The sequence below is a fragment of the Pantherophis guttatus genome, chromosome 3 (assembly GCF_059756535.1).
Source record: "Pantherophis guttatus breed Tessera chromosome 3, ASM5975653v1, whole genome shotgun sequence".
NCBI classification, from domain to species: domain Eukaryota; kingdom Metazoa; phylum Chordata; class Lepidosauria; order Squamata; family Colubridae; genus Pantherophis; species Pantherophis guttatus.
In genome coordinates, this window is record NC_142065.1 from 205,023,245 (window position 1) to 205,040,112 (window position 16,868).

At 41.0% G+C, this 16,868-nt stretch overlaps 1 protein-coding gene across 1 annotated transcript in view; it reads left to right on the plus strand.

Moving 5' to 3' along the window:
• TG (thyroglobulin) overlaps positions 1-13,076 on the plus strand; it is a 162,662-nt gene extending 149,586 nt beyond the window's left edge. Inside the window, exons 41-44 of the mRNA XM_087890908.1 lie at positions 3,254-3,361; positions 9,220-9,360; positions 10,856-11,046; positions 12,692-13,076. Of these exons, the coding sequence (XP_087747034.1) occupies positions 3,254-3,361; positions 9,220-9,360; positions 10,856-11,046; positions 12,692-12,804 (553 nt within the window). The 3' untranslated portion in view covers positions 12,805-13,076. The remainder of the gene's footprint in view (positions 1-3,253; positions 3,362-9,219; positions 9,361-10,855; positions 11,047-12,691) is intronic.
• Positions 13,077-16,868: the final 3,792 nt, after the last annotated feature.

Consider the following 16,868-nt stretch of genomic DNA (forward strand, 5'->3'; position numbering starts at 1 on the left):
GCTCCCCGCACCCAGCCATCCAAGGCACACATATTGTACTTCCCAATGCTTTGACACACGTGTTTATCAAAATTGTGGCTTAGCGCACATGGATGTCAGGATAAACATGAGCTTCGTGGCGCATCGAGCACGAGATGCTAACTTCGATGCACCCTGCAGAGGTGTACATGGACAGAAAAGAGTATCAAGTTGAGTTCAGTTTTAAATTACGGGCTGCAGACTTTCCAGCACATTCAAGAAAGAAATTTTGAGTTGGAAAGTTGTAACCCTCAAATACGGTCTTTTGCAGTTGAAGGGTATTGCTTTCGGGGGGGGGTTTTTTGGCTCCTCATATGTCATTTCTTAAGAGTTTTAAATTTGGCAGCTTTACCACATTGGACTAAAAATAAGAAACCAACTTCCATCTGTTCCTCAGGATACTGCATGTGTTATTTTAGGGTTCCCCTTCAGCCATTCCAATACTTTAATTAATTAGTTTTATTTATTTATATTCCGCCTTTATTATTTTTACAAATAACTCCTGTCCCACCTCCAACAGATCAGCATTTTAGAAACAAGCTATGTTTAAACAGAGCCTTAAGTTTGCTAAAGGCAGAAAGATGACTGAAACTGGAATTATAAGCAATCAACTGCAGGCTTTAAAAAAGGGCTAAAACTTGGGAAAAGAGAAAAGTTTATACAATTATTTTGATGTGTTCTTTTATATTGTATTCCTAATGGAACATCTATAACTCATATGGCTTTTTAAAAAAAACAGAAATTTTCAGTATAAGAAAATGATTTTAAAAAAGAAAAAAGTAAGATAGAAAATATAATATTCTGCCTTTTTAATATTTCCCAAAATATTGAAATGGCTGCTAACTTTCTACACTGAGAATGTTTATCTGTATTTCAATTTCTAAAGCAAAATGGCGGCTTTGTTTTTCTCTTATGCACTTGGCATGCAGGACAGCTCAGAACTCGTAAGCGTTAGAAGCAGGACTTCAAAGCTATTTTTTACATCTTCACTCACCTTCGGCTTTAACAAACTGAACCATCAGAAGCACAGAGAACATCTGTTTGTAACATGAGCGTTTACTTTGTGCCACCGCTAAATATCAGAGCGGGATCAATCAACTGTGGATTTGTGGCCGCCAGCAAACGAGGATTTTCTTTTTTGGGGGCAGTCAAAAAAAACTTCTTAAGAAAAGCAGGGTGTGTGCACGTGTGTTTTAGAGTACTTTCTCCCAACTTTATAAAGGGGGAACATCAGCAGAAGTTGGAGTGCAGATCCTTTAACCAGTGGTGGGATTCAAATAATTCAACAACCGGTTCTCTGCCCTAATGACTGGCTGGGTGGGCATGGCCAGGGAGTGTGGCAGGCATCATTTGGCCTCTTGCAGCCTCCTAGGAGTAAAAATGGTCCGGGGGGGGGGGCAAGGCTGCACCACACCCTGTGCGCCCAGTTTTGGGCTTAGTAGGCCACCCTACAGAGACCTGGGAGCAAAAACGGGCCGTAGGGTGGCCCGCCGTGCCTCCCCATGCCCCATTTTGGGCCTAGTAGGCCTCCCTACACCTACCTGGGAGCCAAAATGGGGACTCCTGGAAGGGGCGGGGCATAGAGGGGTGGGGCCAGCCCAGTGGTGGGTTTCAAACATTTTTACTACCGGTTCTGTGGGTGTGGCTTGGTGGGTGTGGCATGGCTTGGTGGGCATGGCTGGGTAAAGATACTGTAAAATCTCCATTCCTACCCCACTCCAGGAGAAGGTTACTGCAAAATCTCCCACCTGCATCAGTTTTTGTTGTGGCCCGTACGTAGCCTGTGCGGCTGGTGGCTGATTCGGACAGCGAGGAGGCTGGTGTGGTGCTGCACCAGCAGCCTGTGCAGCTGGCACTCGAGTCGGACAATGAGGAGGCTGGAGAAGATGTGGTGCCAGAGACGGGGATTCAGCCAGGGCCTTCAGAAGCTCCCTTAAGTGAAAAGGACAAAGAGGAGGAGCCTCTTCTCGATGCACGGGCGTGCAGAGCTGCCAAAAGGCAGGAGTGGCTCCTCAGGAGGAGGTCTCCTTGAGAGTAAGGCTTGGGGCTAATTGGCCACTCCCCTAGCCTATTTAAGGAAGAATGCTGACTGAACCAATTTGCAGGGAACAACTTCGTTCACTCTCCTTCGGGCCTTGATCTTCGTTCTTTGCAAATTGCTTCTGGGCTTTCTGTCAACCATAGTAAGGTTAAGATTATTTATTCTTTGGATTCTTGGTTTGGAAAAAAAAAACCTTACTTAATTTAGTAAACTAAAGTTTGTACAGACTTTGTGTACGCTGTGTTCTTTGGGGTCCGTAGCTGGGGCAGAACAGATTTGCTTCATCATAGCAGTTTGGGGGACTTTAAAACGTTTAGGCCAGCATGGCACGAAAGACTGTTCGAACCTTTCTCCAGACATGCAGCTTTGAATATTTAAATTTCCTAAGTCACCATTGCTTATTTATCCCAGGACCATTAAACCTTGTCAAGTGATCCTTGACATATGACCATTTATTTAGCAAAGGTTACAATTGTGCTGAATATAGTCCGGTCCTTGTACTAATGACCGTTGTGGTACCCCCATGGCCAAATGATTGCAATTTAGACGCTGGGAAACTGGGAAACCATTGATGACCTGTTGCAGTGTCTTGCAGTCATGATTGCAATTTGCAAGGTGGTGTGGGGCAGGGGTCTCCAACCTTGGCGACTTTAAAACTTGTGGACTTCAAGTCTTCAAGCAAAGCTGGCTGTGGAATTCTGAGAGTTGAAGTCCACAAGTCTTAAAGTCGCCAAGGTTGGAGACCCCTGGTGTGGGATTTTTTTGCTGCTTTTCAGCAAGAAGCATGGTTTCACACTTAGAACTTCAGCATTTACTCAATGACCATCATAAAAATGGCCATGAAATTGGATCCAACTTGACTTATGACCACATTGACTTAACAATAGAAATTTCACTCTCAGTTGTGCACATAAGTTATTTGTGTTAAGTCACTCATCCAAACTGTAATTTCCATTTTGGAAATCTATAATATTTAACTCAAATTTAAGGACTTTTATGCTTTTTTGTCCTCTTCTCTTGGTTACATTACCATCTTACGTAATGGATAATTTTGGAGGATTTGAGTCTTCTTATTTTTAATTAATCCTGAGTGTGTGGATATGGAGTTATAGCAGAAAAGCAGGGACTTAAGAAATATTTGTTTGAAAGTTAATTGTTTCCAGATTGTAAGGATGCTTTCTTTACTGTTTTTAGAGACCACTTCATCATTTGCCCAACTATAGATATGGCAAAGGAATGGGCTAATAACGAGAGAGGGAATATTTTCATGTATCACGTGCCAGACAGCAATTCCTTGAGCAGGTAAGGATAATCTTTTGACCTATCTTATTCGTAAAATGATTTAGATAAGAGTAAAAGTACAGCAGTAGCCAAAATTGTGGAAACCTTTTGGGAAAAGTGTATTTTCTAAAACTAGCTAATAACATCACTCTTTTTTGCAGTAGTACCATAAAATTGTATATCAATGGAAAGATAATTTAATCAAGATTGTAATGCAATAACTTTTATGAAGGATTTGTTATTAGAATAGCAGTTATAGTATAAAGAAGGTTAGTGAAACACATAGAAAAAAATGAGATATACAAAAATTCTCACCATAGAAAAAAATGAGCATGAATTACAGCCTTACGACGTCTTCCCATGGAGTGAACCAAGTCTTTTAGTTCTGCAGCTGTTATAATGTGAAACCAAGATTGAATGATTGCTTCTATTAACTGGGTTTTATTGCTGGGTCACTTCTGATGAACAAGTTTCTTTAGTCAGCTCCATAGATTTTCAATTGAGTTAAGGCCTGGGCTATTCCCAGACCATTCCAGCAGTGGAATATGGTTATCTTGAAACTCCCAAAAAAGTAAAAGGCGAAAGATTTATACGATCTGAAGAGAAACCAGAGTGCGCCAGCCAGCTGATTTTTGGGCCATCCGGGTTTACCAGAAGTCGGGAAACGGGCTGTTTCCGGCCTCCGGAGGGCCTCCAGGAGGTTGAGGTCGGCCCTTTTTGCCCTTCCCAGGATCCTAGAAAGCCTCTGGAGCCTGGGGAGGTCAAAAAACAGGCCTACCTGGCCCATCGTGCTATCATGTGCCAAAAGCAGGGGGAGCGTGTGGGGTCGCATGCGCTGGGGGGCAGGGCACATTGAATTATGGGTGTTGGCACGCATTTGCACAAACCCCCCCACGCTCCCCACGCTTTTGGCACACAACGGCAAAAAGGTTAGCCATCACTGATCTAGGACTTCCTGCGTTATCAAATTAAATCATCACTACCTTTCTTTTGAGATGCATTTTTGACTTCCCTGTCTAGCCAGCTATCACATTTATATTGCTAAAACTGAGCTGCACGTGAATAAATTAACTAGATCTCTGTGGACCACCAGCCTTGACAGCAGTGAGAACTTAATCTAAGCTTTTGTTTCCACAATTTCTTGACTTCGGTTCCTAGTCTAACTAGCCAATGGTCATTAGGAAAACTGTACAAAAACCCAGGATTCCTTTATTTTCATAAGAGGTTTTGGATAGAGTGAGGGACTAAAATCTGGAGTAACGAAATAAAAACTGAAACAGCTCCAGCGAAGTTTAAATCTCAATTTAGGAATATGCGCGCGTACAATGTTTATTTAGCGACATCTGTGCTGATTTTGCAACAAATGTGAAAAATCTCGGGTTTGTAAGCGTTTCTTGGTGAGCAAATGGAAATCACATTGAAGGCAGTTAACTTCCTTTTGAATCTGGCACAGTGTCTGATTTAGTCAAATTTCTGTTTACATCGAGCCTTTCACATTTCTATTTGATGTGGCCTTTTGTTAATTTTTGTACAAACACAAATATTGACTCACCTCTTGTCCAAACATTCTTTTTTAATGATTTAAGTCTCAAATTTAAGACTTCTGAGATGCAGTTCGCTCATTATGCATCCAGTGATTTGAAGATAATAGACAGAATTATCCCGTTAGGCTTTACCCGATATAATTTTAATATTTGCAGATATGTTGCAACAGTGTGAAAATTCATAAGGAAGTAGCAAAGAATTGCAAAACGGTGGATTTAACATTGCATCACGATTCGGCAGCAGATAAAGCGGTAAAGCAAATTTATCTGGAAAATGACTAACACCCCTTTGTTAGGCAATCATTCAAAGTCACAACAGTACTGGAAAAAGTGACTTATGACCGGTTCTCACACTTATGACCATCAGGGTATCTCTGTGGACACATGATCAAAATGTGGACTCTTGGCAGCCAGCATTCTGACAGTTGCAGCCTCCCTGAGTCATATGATTTATGACTTTCCCAGATGGTTTCCAACCAGCAAAATCAATGGGGGAAGCTGGATTCACTTAACGACTGCGATTCATTTAATGACTGAAGTGATATGTGTAACAACTGGGGCAAAAAGGTTGGGGGCTGTCACTTGGTGACCTGCTTAACAACTGGCATGATTTACAACCATAATTCCACATCGTAAGTCGAGAACTACCTGTAACCACAGTCCCTTACTGTGTCCAAAGTTAGTGAGCAGTGAGTTAGCCTGCAGTACAGGTAGTCCTCAACTTACGACCACAACTGAGCCCAAAATTTGTGTTGTTAAGTGAGAAATTTGATTAACTGTGTTTTGCCCCATTTTACAACTTTTCTAACCACATTTGTTAAGTGAATCATTGCAGTTCTTAAATTAGTAACACGGTTATTAAGTGAATCTAGTTTCCCCATTGACTTTGCTTGTCAGAAAGTCACAGAAAGGGACCACATGACCCCAGGATACTGCAAATGTCATAAATATGAAAAATGTTCATAAGTCACTTTTTTCAGTGCCGTCGTAACTTCGAATGATCACTAAATGAACTGTTGTAAGTCGGGGACTACCTGTATTGGATGTATCCAATCAGGGCCACCCAAGACCGGTTAAAAAAGTCAAGATGGAAAGGGCTATATCCCTGTCAAAATCACCACTCCTTGTTCATTCACATGCAATAAATGTGAAAAGGAGGCAGGATTTCATAGTTTTGACACAGTTTCTCCTACGTTTAAATAGAATAGAATAACAGAGTTGGAAGGGACCTTGTCGGTCATCTAGTCCAACCTCACTGAATCTACATTCAATCTCCTCACAGCCGTACTAAAAGGGGTGATACAGAGAGCTGAACGCCATAAAAAACCAGGATTGGGTAGCCTGTGATTTGAATGCTTCATATAGGTCTCCATTCCCTTTTTAGCACCGTCCCTCAGAACGATCCCTAAGTTCGCCATCTTGATCTTGAATGCCAAACCGTTGATTTTATTTCACAATGTGCTTTTTCCCCTTTTCTGGAAGTCTAATGCTAAATTAGTTTAGTTGGAAGCTTGCCACCTAATAAAGAGTGTTGTCTTTAAAAGTAGTTCTCGATTTACGGCCACAATTGACCCCAAAATTTCTGTGGCTAAGCAAGAAAGATGTTATTAAGTCAATTTTGCCCCACTTTACGACCTTTCTTGCCACAGTTGTTAAGTGAATCACCACAATTGTTAGGTTAGTAACCCGGTTGTGAAGTAAATCTGGCTTCCTCATGGACTTCGCTTGTCAGAAGGTCACAAAAAGCGATCACTTGACACCTCCCCACCCCAGGACACCACCCCGTCATAAGTACATGCCAGTTGCCAGCATTTGAATTTTGATCACATGACCCTGGGGACGCTGCAGCGGTCATAAGTGTGAAAAACAGTCATAAATCACAATTTTCAATGCTATTGTAACTTCGGTCACGAAAGAAATGTTTGCAAATCGAAGAGACGTTCTCCTCATGATTAAGGCCTCCCTCACATTAGCCAGGATTATTGTCAGCCATCCGCATGGTTTTGGAAATAAACCTGGTTCTCATCATACTTGGCAGACAGAGCACCTTTTCCACTTTCCAAGGGTGGAAAGTATAATCGTATAGTTTAATTGGGAGCTGCCCAGAGTTGGTTATAAGATGGGCGGCTATATAAATGTTTGAATTAGTGGATGGATGAATGACAAAATAAATAAAATAAATAAGCTAAGGGCTCTCCCATTTTCTCCTGAAACCTGCTTTTTCTCCTGTATATTCTTTTTTTAAGAAGAAAAGAACAATAGGTTTTTTGGAGTGGGGGAGTGGACTTTGAATTGAATTTTTCCCATTTTCTCTGAAAGCATTTTAGAAATTTCTTCTAAGAACTTTCTTATCTTTTCACATGTTTGTACTTCATTAATTCGGCTCAGGGATGTCCACATGGTATGGTCCGAAGAAGAAGACATAACCATGGAGGTGTAGTTGAGGTTCCACTGTCTTTTTATATGTGTGGCTCAGTGGCTAAGACGCTGAGCTTGTCAATCAAAAGGTCGGCAGTTCAGCGGTTCGAATCCCTAGTGCTGCGTACTTGTCCCAGCTTCTGCCAATCTAGCAGTTCAAAAGCACGTAAAAAATGCAAGTAGAAAAATAGGGACCACCTTTGGTGGGAAGGTAACAGCGTTCCGTGCACCTTTGGCGTTTAGTCATGCCGGCCACATGACCACGGAGACATCTTCAGACAGCGCTGGCTCTTTGGCTTTGAAATGGAGATAAGCACCGCCCCCTAGAGGCGGAAACAACTAGCACATATGTGCGAGGGAAACCTTTACCTTTACCTTAAGCATAAAAACCGATAGAGCTTTGTCCTAAAGGTGCTTTTTCAAAAGGCCACTGGACTTTCTGGTTTTTCTTTGAAGACATTTCACTTCTCATCCAAGAAGCTTCTTCAGTTCTTGGATGAGAAGCGAAACATCTTCAAAGAAAAACCAGAAAGTCCAGTGGCCTCTTGAAAAAGCACCTTTGGGACAACCATGACCTGGATGACTTAAGAATCTCCATAGACGATGGAGCTTTGCTCACTCCATTGTGGACGCCATTTTGATTTTTTTTATTTTTTTGTACCATACTCGGTGGACATTTCTGATTCAAGGCCTGTTCAACTTTCGAGCATTGTTTTTAAAGTTAAATCCTCTTCAGCCATTCACACGTCATTTTAACTCAGCACATCTGTGATCTTGAAAACAGGCAGAAATAGACATTTTCAAGGAATTAGGCAAAAAAAAGATGAGGTGTATGCCAGATCCCCGCTTCTATTTTTAACTGCATTTCTAGTCATTCTTGAATTAGAAATGAATTATAGGAGCTTCTTGTTTTTATTTCTACAGAAGAGACCTCACCCTGACTCAAACACATATGCAGACGCACACAAAATTATGGTTGTAAATCAAAACTTAGGGCTTGCTGCTTTTGACCCGTGAGATAATTTACATCCAATTCTATTGCTTCCCAATGTATTTTTCTTTCTTTTTTGAATAGCTAAAACCAAACTATTCACAAGGGCAGCTAAATAGGCAGAAGATGAATGTCTTCTAATGAGATCATTCAATGTTAAACAATGAGGTTTTGGAAATGTGCTGTGGAAAAAGGAGGAAAGTTTATGGGTTATACAACCATGATGCATTTGACTAAAAAAAATCATTTTTTAAAACAGTGGTTCTCAACCTTCCTAATGCCGTGACCCTTTAATACAGTTCCTCATGTTGTGGTGACCCCCCAACCATAAAATTGTTCCTAAGACCATTGAAAATATGTTTTTCGATGGTCTTAGGCGACCCCTGTGAAAGGGTCGTTCGACCCCCAAAGGGGTCCCGACCCACAGGTTGAGAACCACTGTTTTAAAACATCTGTATGCCAACTTTCAGGGCGAAAAAGTTTTAAGATCCGTGGTCTGTAAGAGATTAAAAAGTATATAATGAATTTTGTTAAGAGTTCCAACTATTCACAAACATAAATATAATAAACATCAGCCAGTGTGAAAGTGTAACTATGGTGAACTGTAAATCTTGGTTTATTGCATAGTGTTACATCTAAACTATATCATGATGATTTGTGATTGAGCATTTAGCACCTCCAATATCTGTTTGTTCATCCCCAGGGAAATATTTATGTTTGTTTGATTCAGAGTCTTGTAGTTTATTTTGAAGATTAACAAATGTATCATGGGACACTACAAATGCTCATATCATAAATATGATAACTAAATAAACAAAATCTGTGAGATATCTGTCACCCCCCCTTTTTTTTTTAATGGAAGTGCTATTTAGTAAATTAAGTAAAATTACAGTATTTTTGCTCACTCTCTTGCTTTCTTTTTTCAGCTCAAGCCTGGAATACATTCCTGATGTACAGCTTGCATTTGGCCTACCTTTTTATCCTCAGTATAAAAACCGATATACGCAGGAAGAGAAGACTCTCTCCTTAGTCATTATGCAGTACCTGTCCAATTTTATAAAATCTGGGTAGGTGCTAAGCTTTTTTATGTCCAACTTTATAAAATCTGGGTATGTGCTAAGCATGTTTATGTCCAATTTTATAAAATCTGGGTAGGTGCTAAGCATGTTTATGTCCAACTTTATAAAATCTGGGTAGGTGCTAAGCATGTTTATGTCCAACTTTATAAAATCTGTGTAGGTGCTAAGCCTTTTATGTCCAACTTGATAAAATCTGTGTAGGTGCTAAGCATGTTTAAGTCCAACTTTATAAAATCTGGGTAGGTGCTAAGAGTTTTTATGTCCAACTTTATAAAATCTGGGTATGTGTTAAGTATGTTTATGTCCAACTTTATAAAATCTAGGTAAGTGCTAAGAGCTTTGATCACTGAAAGTTGAAGGATGACCTTTCTATTGTTAAAGCAGTTTGAACTCTGCTTTTGAATGCAACTCTATGGTACGTGCAGGTAGTCCTCAAGTTATGACCGTATTGTAGATTTTGATTGTAAATCATGATGGCTGTAAAACTTCTTTGTATCCTTCTTTGTAATGGTTGTTAAGTGAATGATTGTAAAGCAAATGCCATGCTTGTTAAGCAAACACCACAGTTGTTAAACGAACCCATTGACCACTATGGGACGGTTTTTGCTGGAAAAGAGGAAGCAAACATCTGTTTCTGGCTTAGTGCTATGCCCATGTTAACTGGAACTAAAACATCATGAGCAATATATGAATGAGAGCAGCTGATGGTGGTTCAGCTAATGTGATATAATTTGGCTGTGCGTGATTTAGACCGCGCTGATACAATCAGGAAGCACTCTGAATCTCTCTATACTACTGTAATTTGGGAGTCTTGGTCTTTGAGACATCAAAGCCATGGCTGACAATGTCATCATGACAATTAGCTGTGTCCTTCTATGTTCTCCAACTGGAAAAAGGACATCATGATGACCCAACTCCAGGCATTACTGCAAGGATGGAAAAACGATAGTAAAGTCCCTTTGTCAGAAGCACATAGGCATTTATTTATCATATTAATATTTATGTGATCTCATGTTCTACAAAAGCCAATGAGATGACCTTGGAAATTCATTCATGCCTCCTCCTCCTCCTCCTCCTAATCCTCCTCCTCCTTGTCCTTCTTCTCTTTTTTCCTTCTTCCTTCTCCTTCCTCCTCCTCCCTTCTTTCTTCCTTCTTCTTTCTTCCTCGCTTCCTCTTTTACCACTTCAAGTGTCAATGGAGATGCAAAGTAATCCATTGGCTCATTTAATGACCATGGAATTTACTTAACAACCACAGAAAAAAGAAAGCTCATCATATCAGGTCGGTCACATGGATGACCTGCTTTATGACCATCAAGACTTATGACCCTAATGGGCAGGCTCCATTAAGGTCATCAAACAAGGACTACCTGTGTACAAAGAAAAAATATGTATATATATCTTTTAACCCTTGCAATTTCAGGTAGTTTTCATGAGTTGTTTGTGTTGCAATCTGGTGACTTATATTTGTTCTTTTCTGCAGAAATCCAAATAGCCCTTACGAGTTTTCAAGAAAGAGGCTAGAAGGACTCTTGCCTTGGCCTTTGTTTCGTGCACACGTGGGTGGAGACAATTATAAAGAGTTTACTGCATCTTTACCGAATTATAAAGGACTGAAAAAATCCGAATGCTCCTTTTGGGATTACATCAAAACTGTAAAAAGTGTGACAAGTTGTAAGTCCATCGTATTGACCTCACTTATGTACTTAGGGCTTGCTTATACACTCCTTCGTTTGCAAATTGACTCTAAGCACCATGCGCTCCAAGCAAAACGATTAAGACAATGCAAGAATAATTTGTAAACTCAATGTTGCTGTGTACTGTAAGATGGGCAGCATATCAATTTGAGAAATAATATTTATAGTACAATGACAAAATAATATCAACATAGCATCTACTTTGGGCGGTCTTTGAAGACTATCTAGAGCAGACATATCCAACTTTGGCAGCTTTAAGACCTGTGCTTAAACCTCTGGGAGCTTCAACTCCCAGAATTCCCCAGCCAGCCATGCTTTAGGCACCCCTGATTTAGAATCTACAGCTGGTCTAGAATGCAGCAAGACAGGGAGTGATCGGGCGCAGTATTACATACATGTGATTGTTCTATTTTGCAAGCTCTACTGGATACCAGTTGGCTTTCAAGTACAATTTGAATGCTGGTATCTTTTTATAAAGGCCACAGATAGATGACAAAGAGAAATAGATCAATGATGATAGATAGATAGATGATAGATAGATAGATAGATAGATAGATAGATAGATAGATAGATAGATGGATGGATGATAGGTAGATGATAGATAGATAATATCTATCTATCAACAAAATACCTTATGCAACAAAATACCTTATGCCACCAGACTTGAAATTTTGGGCTTAGACAACTTAGAACTTCGTCATCTTCGGTCTCACCTAAGCATAGTACATAAAATCATCTGCTACAATGTCCTACCAGCCAATGAATACTTCAGCTTCAGCCAAAATAATACAAGAGCACACAATAGATACAAACTCATGGTAAATCGATCCAAATTAGACTGCAGAAAATACGACTTCAGCAACAGAGTGGTCAATGCCTGGAATGCACTACCTGACTCTGTGGTTTCTTCCCCAAACCCCCAAAACTTTAACCTTAGACTGTCTACTGTTGACCTCGTCCCATTCCTAAGAGGTCTGTTAGGGGCGTGCATAAGCTCACCAGCATGCCTACCGTCCCTGTCAAAATGTTTTCTTTTATTTGTATCCTTTTCATGTATTTATCATTATGCTTACACTTGTATCTGTCATAAAATACATGCTTGACGAAATAAATAAATAAATAAATAAATGAATAAATAAATGAATAAATAAATAATAGATACTAGATAGATAGAGATAGATGATAGATATAGATGATAGATAGATAAATTGATAGATTGTTAGATAGATATAGAAAGAAGATAGATAATAGTTACAACTAGATGATAGAGATGGATGATAGATAAATAGAAGATAGATATTAGATAGGTAGATAGACAGACAGATAGACAGTCAATCTATCAAGTCTGTCTGTCTGTCTGTCTGTCTGTCTGTCTGATAGATTTTTAGTTGTAAGCTGCCCAAAGTCAATATAGAAGTTGGTGTCTTACAAAATAACAATGATACTCATATGTATTTATGTATGTAAGTGTTTGGAAAGGACTTGGAGGTTGACAAAAATTGCAAATCAAATCTAGACATCTGTTTCCTGTGCCACAAACTATAACAATTGATCCTGTTGGTTCACTGGCATGAGTTTTTCTTTGTGATGATGATGATGCAACTTCTTTGTTACATTTTCAGGTCAAAGAGAGCAACCTGCCCCGAGTAGACCCACGAAAGGACTGGCTGTGACGCCCATCTCTAAGACCACCACAATGAAGTTGCTGGAAGATAAGGCAGCCTACAGCAAATAGAGCAGACCATTTCGCTCTATTTTACACTGAAGTGATGAAATCAGAATATTCTATGCATCTGAGGGAAGAACTGGCTTTGCTATGTTGCAGTGGCATCTCTGTAATAGGTGATTATTAGTAATAGTATGCTAGATTCGAAGGTTGCCTTGCAAGCCAAGCAAAACTTAAAGTACTATAAACAGGGGATAAACAGTTTAGGGGATGAAACAATGAATTTTGATGCATTGACTTGTATGCAAATTACCGAATAAATTTTGGAAAAGATTGGTAAATCAGCTTGGTGCCTTTTAGTTATTAAAATGGTATGTCTTCAAATCAACGGTGTTTGTTTTCGCCAGTAGCCTTCAACACAGTGCCAGAGAGTCTTTTTGGGTCTTCAAATGTCCCTTTGGATATTTGCCTGGCTTCCTGTTCCATTTGACATTTTTTTTGTGTGTTTGAAAGGAACATTTTGATTGCGACAGATAGGAAGTTGACACACTGCAGAGCATTAGCTTCTCACTTCATGTTGATTTCCCAAGAAATGTCAACGGAACCCAGATTTTCTTAGAAAAAAGAAAAAGAAAAAAAAAGCTGTCCACAAGTTCCTTGTTTGAAGAAAGGACAAATATATTGGGGTGGCATGGAGCTTCTTGTAGGAGAGAAATACAGAGAAGACTACCTTGCATTCTGAGAGCACCCGGAAGACGGGGGTGAAATCCAGCAGGTTCTGACAGGTTCTGGAGAACCGGTAGCGGAAATTTTGAGTAGTTCAGAGAACCGGCAAATACCACCTCTGGCTGGTCCCAGAGTGCGGTGGGAATGGAGATCTTGCAATATCCTTCCCCCAGGAGTGAGGAGGGAATGGGGATTTTGCAGTATCCTTCCCCTGCCATGCCCACCAAGCCACGCCCACCAAGCCACACCATGCCCACCAAGCCATGCCCACAGAACCGGTAGTAAAAAAATTTGAATTTCATCACTGCGAGAAGATATTATTAAAATTCCAAGTTTCTTTTAAAAAAACTCAGAAAAATTGCTCATCTAATTTTTCTGCTTGCTAGCATTGCCCAAGACTGATTTGTACCAACTGCTGGGAATTATAGCATTGGCAGTTTATTTATTTATTGATTTGATTTTTATCCTGCTTTTAATACTTGATAAGTAAAAGGTGGTAAAGCATACTTAATGCTCCTTCTTCCTCCTATTTTCTCCACAATACCAATCCTGAGAGTTGGCCTGAGAGAGAGTTACCAGTCTAAAGTCATCCAGCCGTCTTTCATGGTTAAGGCAGGACTACAACTCACACTCTCCTGGTAATTGGTCTAAAGTCATCCAGTCAGATTTCATGCCTAAAGCGGATCTAGAATTCACAACCTCCTGGTGATTGGCCCAAAGTAACCCAGCTGCCTTTCATTCTTAAGACAGAACTAGAACTCACAGTTTCCTGGTGATTGGCCCAAAGTCATCCAATTGGCTTTCGTGCCTATGTGTGATTAGAATTCACACTCTAATTCACACCAGGGGTGTGAAACTCGATTTCATTGAGGGCCACAACAGGGTTGTGTTTGACCTCGGGGGGGGGGCTGGGGGGCGTGGCCAGGGTGGGTGTGGCCAGCTTGATGTCACTCATGTTGGGGACACCTATGGTGGCCCAAGCGCTCTGCCAGCGAAAACGGGCTCCTGGGCTGCGTTTTCGACTCCTACGGCCTCCTGCAACCCTCTGCCAGTGAAAACGGAGCTCGGGAGGGCCGCGTGTGGCGGCCCTCCCGAGCTCTGTTTTCACTGGCAGAGGCACCGCGGGCTGGTCCCTCACTGTTTCTAGGGATCCTGCAGGCCAAATCTAGCCCCTGGACCTTGAGTAGACCCCCTACTCTAGCCTATTAATAAAAGGCTATAAGTTTCAGGTTTGTTTTCTTTCATGTGACAATTTGCTTTGAGTGAACGGTTTACATTTGCAAAATCCCAAACAGGAAAACTTTGCAGTTAGTACAGTTAAAAAAAAAGTTTGCTACATGTTTTATTCTATTTTTATTAAATCGATGTGAAGTTGGCAACTTTTGCTTTAGAAGTGCCATTTTTTATTTTTTATTTTTGCTTTAATTTATATGCCGCCCTTCTCTGGAGACTCAGGGCGGCTTACAATGCATTAAGCAATAGCCTTCATACTTTTGTATATTTATACAAAGTCACCTTATTGCCCCCACAATCTGGGTCCTCATTTTACCTACCTTTGAAAGGATGGAAGGCTGAGTCAACCTTGAGCCTGGTGAGGCTTGAACTTGCAGTAATTGTAAGCAACAGATGTTAATAACAGTGCTTTAGTCCACTGTACTACAGGCTCTTTACTAGAACAATTTAACTACACTGTAGATACATTTTTTGTGATGCCAGTTGTCCCTGCAATATTTATATTTTCCCAGCAATGCACACAACAACCTCAATGAATATTTGGGGAAGCCACGTCTGCAGGGATCAGAAGAGTCTGTACTATGAATAATCTGGGGAAAAAAGCAGTCTGTTTATTTCTTTTTTAAACACAGAGGAGACATTTTTCATCCAAATGAAATTATGATCGTGCTAACCCAGAAAAGAACTGTTGTTGCAAACATTTATTCCCCCCACCCCGTTTTGAGAAGGGATTGAGGTTACTTAAAGCATTGCACCAATTAAATTCATGTTTCCTGACTTCAGTATTGGCCTCAAGCCAGCTTTTGGAAACACTGAAATATTTTCGTAGATAAAGAAAACTGGCTGAAAAATTCATCTGCCCCCCCTTTTTTTTAAACATTCCCACTCCATTTATTTATTTATTTTATTCAATTTGTATACCGCCCTTCTCCTAGTGGACTCAGGGCGGTGCACAGCCAGAACTAAAACACATACCAATACAAAATTTAAAATTATTAAAAGAATTACATACTTAGGCCCAATTTAAAACAATTCGAATTAAAATCCATTGACAAAAGCTAAAAAAATAAAAAAGACTAAAAGATGGGGGGGGGGGTTTTCACGCCAGCCCTGCTTGATAAAAAAGAAACGTTTTTAGGGCACGGCGAAAGACCTGGAGATCCGATATCCTTCGTATCTCCGGGGGCAAATCGTTCCAGAGGGCAGGAGCTGCCACAGAGAAGGCCCTCCCCCTGGGGGTCGCCAGCCGACATTGCCTGGCTGACGGCACCCTGAGGAGTCCCTCTCTGTGGGAGCGTACTGGTCGGTGGGAGGCTATCGGCGGCAGAAGGCGGTTCCGCAAATACCCAAGTCCGATGCCATGGAGCGCTTTAAAGGTGGTAACCAACACCTTGAAGCGCACCCGGAAGACCACTGGATTTAAAAGAAAAGAGGGGGAAAATGAGAAGTAACTGAAATTTTCCACGGTGAGCAGTTCATTTGTGCTTACAAATTGCCTGAAATTGTATAGGTCTGTGATGGAGAACCCATGGCATGCATGCCCAAAGTGGCACACAGAGCCATATTACGTGCGATGTTGCTCATTCTTCTTCCTGGTTTCTGGTGCACGTGCACACTCGACAATCAGCTGGCCTTTAGGCGTGCAGCAGTTCTGGAAACCGGAAGTACCTTATCCGGTGCGGGAATGCCCCCTGGGCAGCTCCTCTTCCTCGTTGTGGCACTGACAAGTGGGCTTGTGCATGCGCTCCCTTTTCGGCACTTGGTGCCAAAAGGGTTCACCATCACTGGTATAGGTTCTCCTGCTTGACCAGGGGGCTGGACTAGAAGACCTCCAAGGTTCCTTCCAACGTCTATTCCAGGGGGTGGGTTCTAAAATGTTTTACTACTGGTTCTGTGGGTGTGGCTTATTTTGTGGGCTTGGCTTGATGGTCATGTGACAATTCTTTAGGATTTAGCAGAGGTACTGGTCTACCAGGCTTTTAACTGCTTGCAGAGCTGTACCGATCTACCCATTTATTTTTGCAGGCACTGGTCTACTCATGTATTGTTGCAGGCACTGGTCTACCCATTTATTTTTGCAGGCACCGGTCTACTCATTTATTTTTGGAGGCACCAAACTGCCTTTTACCACTGATCAGCTGTAGGGCAGCCCTTTGAAGCCCCCGGCAAGAGTT